Source organism: Mastomys coucha, chromosome X, assembly GCF_008632895.1.
Source record: "Mastomys coucha isolate ucsf_1 chromosome X, UCSF_Mcou_1, whole genome shotgun sequence".
Taxonomy (NCBI): Eukaryota; Metazoa; Chordata; class Mammalia; order Rodentia; family Muridae; genus Mastomys; species Mastomys coucha.
Window position 1 is genome coordinate 64,694,151 of NC_045030.1, and position 7,828 is coordinate 64,701,978.

Consider the following 7,828-nt stretch of genomic DNA (forward strand, 5'->3'; position numbering starts at 1 on the left):
GAGTCTCAGGATCTTTCTGTGATCTAAATGCTGAAGACCTTTCTTATATCCATCTTTAGGTTCCAGTAGGACAAGGAACAAGGAAAGTGGCAGCCTTGCAGAGCTCTGGGACATCACATACAAAGGAGTCCTGTGAGTATGCTTTTGTTAGAACCATCAGGAAGGAAATTCTGAGCTGAGGCCACTCACACTACCTTTTTCTCCCCCAGGTCAGTGGGATCCATCCATCCACACTCCTGTATATACTGCCATCAACAGTTTGATTCATTATGCCATACTATCCATACTTCAGCCTTCAGAAGGTTTTCCAGGATGCCTTTGAAATATATATATTGCCTGATGAAGAACAGGAAGATGATGAGGAAGAAATGGAAGAGGAGGGGGAAGAAATAGAGGAGGAGGAAGAAATGGAGGAGGAGGAGGAGGAAGATGAGGAAGAGAACTATGATGACGATGAGGAGGAGGAGGAAGGAACAGGAGAGGAGGAGGAAATAGCAGAAGATGAGGAGGAAGTGGAAGAGGTGGACATAGCAGAAGGAGATGTGGAAGAAGTGGAAGAGGAGGAAGAAGTTGAAGAGGAAGAGTATGAAGAGGACGTTGAGGAGGAGGAATGGGAGACCATTGATGGTGATACTGTGTCTTTCACATTATCAGCCACTTTAAAAATCTCTTTACCCTCCTGTCCTTCTCCACATTCCACCTTCTCATCCCACCCTCTGATCTGGGGCAATCCCACTGGGGTGGAAGGGTCTCTTACCTGGATGATGAATATTTCTCAAAGTCATCAGAGCTTGTATACCTTCACATCAGGCAGCAACGTGGATGAAGAATACAGCAGCCAGGAAGATGAGAGTGTAACCACTTTTTCATGGAGAAAACTTCAAAATCAAAAGGTTACTGAACTGGTGAACCTCCTGATCCTCAAATATAGAATGAAAGAACCCATCGAGAAAGTGGAAATGCTCAGAGTTGTCACAGAAGCCTTTGAGAATCAATTCCCCATTATCTTTGATGAAGCTTCTAAGTGCTTGGAGATGATTTTTGGCATTGATATAAAGGAAGATGATGCAGTAAGCAGCTCCTATGTCCTGACCAACTCACTGGGCCTCACATATGAAGATGTGATGACTGACAAGCAGAGACTGCCCAGAAATGGCTTCCTGATTGTTATTCTGGGTGTAATATTCATAGAGGGAAACTGTGCCTCTGAAGAAAGCATGTGGGAATTCCTGAATATGATGGGAATATATGATGGGAAGGAGCACTTCATTTATGGGGAGCCCAGGGAGTTCCTCACTAGAGAGCTAGTGTACCAAAATTATCTGATATATCAGCAGGTACCCGAGAGTCATCCTCCACGCTACCAGTTCTTATGGGGTCCCAGAGCCTACTCTGAAACCACCAAGATGAAAGTCCTCGAGTTTTTGGCCAAGCTTACAAGTAGGACCCCAACTCATTTCTCATCCTTATATAGAGAGGCATTCAGAGATGAGGAAGGGAGAGTCAGAGTTGGAAATCGCCCCTTGGCTTAGTGCCATGTAGATAACCACATGAGGCAGCCTAATATCTGGTTTGAAAGAGGACAGGCACAGTTTTCAGTAAGGAGGGTCAAGTTTAGTCTTGGTATGGGTAGAATACAGTGTGGGGCAACTTTGTGTTCTGTTTTTTTTCCCTTTTGGGTCCTTGTCCCATTGTAATTGTAATTAAAATGTGTTACGTTATCTTTGCAATGTAAATTTATGAGTGATCATAATTTCTTTCCTGTCTTATCAACTTTTGAGAAAATAGAGGGAACTATTCAGTAGCTAATCTTTGAGTTCCTTTAATCTGTTTGGTCAACTCTAAAATATGTACCTAGATTGGTTTGATTAATAAAACTGGAAAAAATGCTAATAAATCTTAAGATCTCTACTCACTGATTCATTTATTGGCCAAGCATTATTCGGATATATTTTTAAAGTTGTATTTGTTTGACTTTCTACATGTATGAGTGTTTATGCCTGAATGTATCTATGTTTAACATGTGTGCTTGGGGCCCACAGAGGTTAGAAGATGGCACCAAATCCCCTGGAACTGGAGTTTCAGCTGATTGTGAGCCACAGTATGGATGCTGATAACTGAACCCAGGTCCTTTGTAGGAACAGCAAATACTCTTTTTCACCTGAGTTACTTCTAGCTCATAATTGGATATATTTGTTTGTTTGTTTGGAATGTGTGTGGTTTTTGGGAGGTGTGTGAAGGTAAATGGCCACCTCCTCTTTCTTGAGATGGATGGAGTATAGGTACAGCAGTCTTATTAGGATCATGGAGAACGTAATATGCAAGCTTCGTGTCAAGCCAAGAAGTGAGACTCCACTTGTCATCACTCAAGTAGACACATCTCGAGTCAGTGTCATAGCCCTGACTCTTAGTCTCTGAGAACAGAGAAAATTCTAGGATCAAAATTATTAACGTGTTCCCTTGGGGTTCCAGCCAAATGAGAGAATAATCCCTGGCTGATGCTTAAATGGTAAGCATCCTGGGATTCTCTCCTGGTGTGTTTAAACATACTGTCTACACTAAGAAATTTTTTGTTTGTTTGGTTTGGGTTTTTGAGACAGGATCTCACATAGACTAGGCTGGCCTTGAACTGATCTTCCCTGAACCACAAGGCTGAACAGATTTATGTAAGTGTTTCTAAGACAGCAGGGTAAGAATCCTTGAGTGCTACCTAGAGATCTCCAGGCTGCCATTCTTTTTTTTTTTTTTTTTTTTTTTTTTCTTTTTGCCTGGGAGATCTAGAACCAAGGGTTGTTTGGCCAGTTTTAACCAGGCTCTAGGATCTGGTGGCAATAAAATTAGTATATCAGAAGCTGAACAGCTGAGAGGGGAGGAAACTTTTTTTAAATAAGTTCTCAGCTTCTTCAGTTGAAGAAATTCAAATTTCTTCAAATTGGGAAGAGTTAGTCATATCCAAATAGTTTACTTTTTAGAGAGACAGTATCCTGACTTATTTGGAAAGCTACATTTTGGGGTTGATTTGATATTGATTCTCCTGTAGAGTACATTTTCCCCCTGACAGGATAGGTATGTGGTCAAATTAATATTCAAACTCAAATGACATTCATCATATACACAATTATCTGCAGACACTATCCCAGATGACTCATAGCCTATATATTCCAACAATCCTACATGACATGATTGTTAAACAGGGAGCCAATCTAAGCTTCATTGCTTGGGAATTGCATGGAAGATCATGAGATCACATGGCTGGTAAGTGGCAAGGCTAGGCAGGAGTTCATCTTGGGTCCACATTGTTCTCATGCCTCTACACTGGTGGTCTCTTATTTTCTTTTTAAGGTTAAGATCTTATGTAGAATGATGTTTCAGAATTCCTATGTAGCTGAGGATGACTGAGTTTCTGAACTTCCTGCCTCCAACTCCCAAGAGCTGGAGTTTCGGGTGTATGCTACCTTGGCGGGTATGCATTTCAAGGGATTGAACCCAGGGCCTAGTGCACACTAGCAAATCTCTCTACATTTTGAGCTATATTACTAGATCTTTAATCTCCATTCTGAAATGTCCTAAATGACAAGGAGGTTGTGTCTAATTAGTAAAAGAGCTTGGGAAAACATGCTGCATAACAAGTTGTGGATCATATTCAATGACTTGGGTTTTTATCTTTTTTCTTGCCTTTCCCCTAAGTTTCTTTTAATTGAAGAATACATAGCATGTTATTCTTAACTGAACTGATGTGGTTTTTGCCTTTTGAGACAGGATCTTTTTACATAGCCATAGCCCTAGCTTGTTTATAACATCATTCTGCTTCTGTATCCTGAGTCTTGTGGTTACAGGTGCTAATTCAAGAAATTTTCTTTAAGAAGTACCTGCTGGCAGGAACCTGATATAGCTGCCTCCTGAGATGCTCTGCCAGAGCTTGACCAATACAGATGTGGATGCTTGCAGCCAATCATCGAACTGAGCATGGGGACCCTAATTGAGGAGTTAGGGCAAAGACTGAAGGAGCTGAAGTGGTTTCCAGCCCCATAAGAAGAGCAACAATATCAACCAACCAGACCCCCTCCCCAAAGCTCCCAGGGACTAAGCCACTAACCAAGGAGTACACATGGAGGGACCCATGGCTCCAGCTGCATATGTAGCAGAGGATGGGCCATATCTGGCATCAGTGGGAGGGGAGGCCCTTGGTCCTGTGAAAGTTTGATGTCCCAGCATAGGGGAATGCTTGGGTGGTGAGGCGGAAGTGAGTGGGTGGGAGAGCACCCTCATAGAATCGGGAGGGAGGAGGATGGGATAGGAGGTTTGCTGAGGGGAAACTGGGAAGGGGGATGGCATTTGAAATGTAAATAAAATAACTGATAAAAAATACATGGGAAAACTGAGAGGAATAGGCTCTTGTAACATGTACTTTCTCTGATTCCAGTGAAGGAGACTATACTAGTAAAAGTACAAAATGAAAAAAAAAATTGGTTTTAAATGACACTAGCCACATACTGGTTGCAGTTTTTATTTTAGGCTTAAGAATAAAGTTTTAATATTTTTCAAAGCAAATTCAGAACTTTAATGTGTTTGTGTGTGTGTGTGTGTGTGTGTGTGTGTGTGTGTGTGTCTGTGTGTGTGTGTTTTGTATGTATGAGAGAGGCAGAGGCACAGAGAGTGACTGGTTGGGGATTATAGCTTATAAACAGCAGTGTAAAAATAGGAACTTCTTGGTATATTGGTATATTCCTTGTTTCTGGGACCAAATACCTGACAGAAAGCAATTTAAAAGAGTATAAATGTATGGTGGTTTAAGACTGGGGAGGACTCCACCATGGCAGGGAAGGCTGGCCTCCAGTGAGGCTTAGAGCTGTGGCAGCAACAGGAATTGGCCTTAGTCTTTGGGAGCAGGAAGCAGACAAAGCTGGCTGGTATACTTTAGGCTTCCTTTAATTTCCCTTTTAAATTCAGAATTTGGAATGCTTATGTACCTCATCTCATAAAATTTCCCTAACATCATCTCTTCTCCATATTTTTTCCCTACCCACTACCTGACATGTATGTTTTGGCATTTACCTTTGCTTTCTTTAACTGATAGTTTTAACTTTGTGTATAGATTTGTGTACACACACATACACACACACACACACACACTTCACACACATACTTTTCCTAAAAATGCACTTAGTAAGCTGGGACACTTAACATATATACACACTGTGAGCTATATGTATATTTGAGCTATATGTATATTTCACTTCAAACATTTCATTAGGCAACGGCCCACTAGAAACCCTGGGGTAACTTGCCCTCAGTGACGAAATACATTCTACATTATCCTTGACAGTAAAGAAAGTAGGCTGATCCAGCTTGAACTTGTTTTAAGTACACTTCAATAAGGCAATTTTGTGCCTTCAGAAAGAACTTAGGGAGTCACTCCTCTCTTATGTCTATACTTGATTATATATGCATATGATTAAAGTTAGATGTCATAGAAAAGATGTGCACAATGAATAAAAGCTTGTATATGCTAAGCCTGTCAATAAAACTAAGAAGCCACATATTGTGCCCCTTAGCTAGTAACTCACTTCCCTGAATTCCATAAAAGGAGAATCCAAACAGTGACCTCTTCTTCTTGAGCACTGTAGCTAAACTAGTGCCCTGTGCTCTCTCTCTCTTTTTTTTTTTTTTTTTTTTTTTTTTTTTTTTTTTTTTTTTTTTTTTTTTTTTTTTGAGACAGGGTTTTTCGTGTAGCCCTGGCTGTCCTGGAACTCACTCTGTAGACCAAGCTGGCCTCGAACTCAGAAATCCGCCTGCCTCTGCCTCCCAAGTGGTGCTCTGCGCTCTTATAGCACATGTGGCCTGCACTTTTGCTTTGATTCTGAAATAAAACAAACAAGCCAACCAACAAACAAAAACCCTTTTTGTTATTTGCCTGCACTTTAATTCTTCATATAAGTATCATGATCTGGAAACCTAATCTAGATAGAGACCAAGGGTAACAATATGGCATATTTTTGGTTGTTGTTTCTGTATTGTCCTTTGTGCTTCCGTTGGAGATTTTGTGTCCCTCAGGTTTTATTTTCACCTTTGTGGGTTTTTTCTGTTTTATTTTACATGTGTTTTCTAGATACCTTGTTCTGACTTGATACTATGTTCCTCAATACTATAGGGAGGAAGTCTACTGCAGTAACAGATACACAGAATGATATGGCAACATTCCTTGTGTTAGCCTACATTGCATAAGGCTCAGAGATTGTGGTACTGGTTTGAAAAAAATGCAGTTTATAGTTTCATAGTGCAAAATATATACTTATATAGTTAAATAAGTAGGAAATAGGAATAGGGAAATATGGGATAAAATGTGCAAGATGAGATAAATGTATGAATTAAAAGCATAGAAAACAGGAGAGAAAATATCTTTTAATAATGTTTTTTTTGAGATCATAATTCTATCATTTTCCCTTTACCTTTCTTTACACATTCACATTCTTATTCTCTTTCATATTAATGGCCTTCTTTTATTGTTGTTATTGTGTGTGTGTATGTGTGTGTGTGTGTAAGTACAGTCTGCTCAATTTGCATAATGTTGCATGTGTGTAGTTTCAGGACTGATTTCCCTCTTGTTGAGCATTTCTTAAGTCCAATTACAGCTGGTGGTTACTGCCAAGGTATGCATGCCACTATTGCGTGTACCCTTAGGCATACTGTGCCTTGCCAGTCTTTGTTGTAGTTCATAGTCAGGTAGACTGTAGAATGCTTTCCTCCCTTGGAAGATTGTACGATCCTGGTTTGCGTGTCCCAAGGGCAATAAGAACTTGCCTTCTATTTCTGGGAGGAAAGTAAGGTCAACAGCAGAAGTCTTATTTGGGAGCAGTCTCCTGGACATCCCTGGCCAATATCTCAAAAGGTGGCTTCTCACGCCTGGTGTTTGGGCTTTTGTTAGTATACAGATTTTAGGGAGAACATTATCATCAAAAGCTGGAAATTTTCATTTAAGCTATATATGTATATAAATGCAAAGAATTACTTGTATCATGGGTATTTTGAGTAGAGAGTTTTGGTTACTTTTCCAAACTTTCTTACTGTTATTTTACCTTCTACCCTCCTTTTGTATTTATCTCCTCCCTAATCAAAGCTCCCTCTTTTTATATTTCACCCTCCAAATTACCTCTACCTTGCTCTTCCTCTTTTTTATTGCTTCCCCCTGCCAATTCCCATTTTTATTTCCCTGGTTTCTACAGTTATCCTAGCTTATATAGTCACATCTGAAGGTGTTAAGCTCAGAACCTCAGATAGGAATGAATAGGAGACATTTGTCTGTATGAGCCTGGAGACCTCACTCAATATGATCTTTCCTAGGTCCATCCATTTATCTGCAAAGTTCATGATTTCATTTTTCCTTAAAGCTGTATCATACTCCATAAAGTACATATAACCCACATTTCCAGTCTCTAGACATCAATTGAAGGGCATTTAAGTTGTTTTTATCTCCTAGCTACTGTGAGTAGAGTAACAATGAACATGGCTGAGCAAGTACCTATAGAGTAGAACCCTGAGTCCTTTGAGTATGTGCTGAGGAGTATGTTGATCACTAGGCCATACGGTATATTTATTTTTAGCTTTTTGAGTATTCTCAACATTGACTTCCAAAGTAGTTGCCATCTCATCAACAACAAATTGGTGTGTGGGGAGGAGGGTTCCCTTTCCCCCCACATCTTTTCTAGCCTTTGTTGTTATTTGTTCTGTTGATGATAGAGATTCTGCATTGGCCAAGAATTGAACCCAATTCTCTCGTGTGAAAGGAAATTTCCACTACTGAAGCACCAATGCACCCCATATAAGATTT

The 7,828-nt window shown here is 40.1% G+C and overlaps 1 protein-coding gene across 1 annotated transcript; it reads left to right on the forward strand.

Moving 5' to 3' along the window:
- Nucleotides 1-269: 269 nt before the first annotated feature.
- Nucleotides 270-1,532, forward strand: LOC116092915 (melanoma-associated antigen B10-like). Its single transcript, XM_031373908.1, has one exon. It carries the CDS (start codon nt 270-272, stop codon nt 1,530-1,532), a length of 1,263 nt encoding a protein of 420 aa, XP_031229768.1.
- Nucleotides 1,533-7,828: the final 6,296 nt, after the last annotated feature.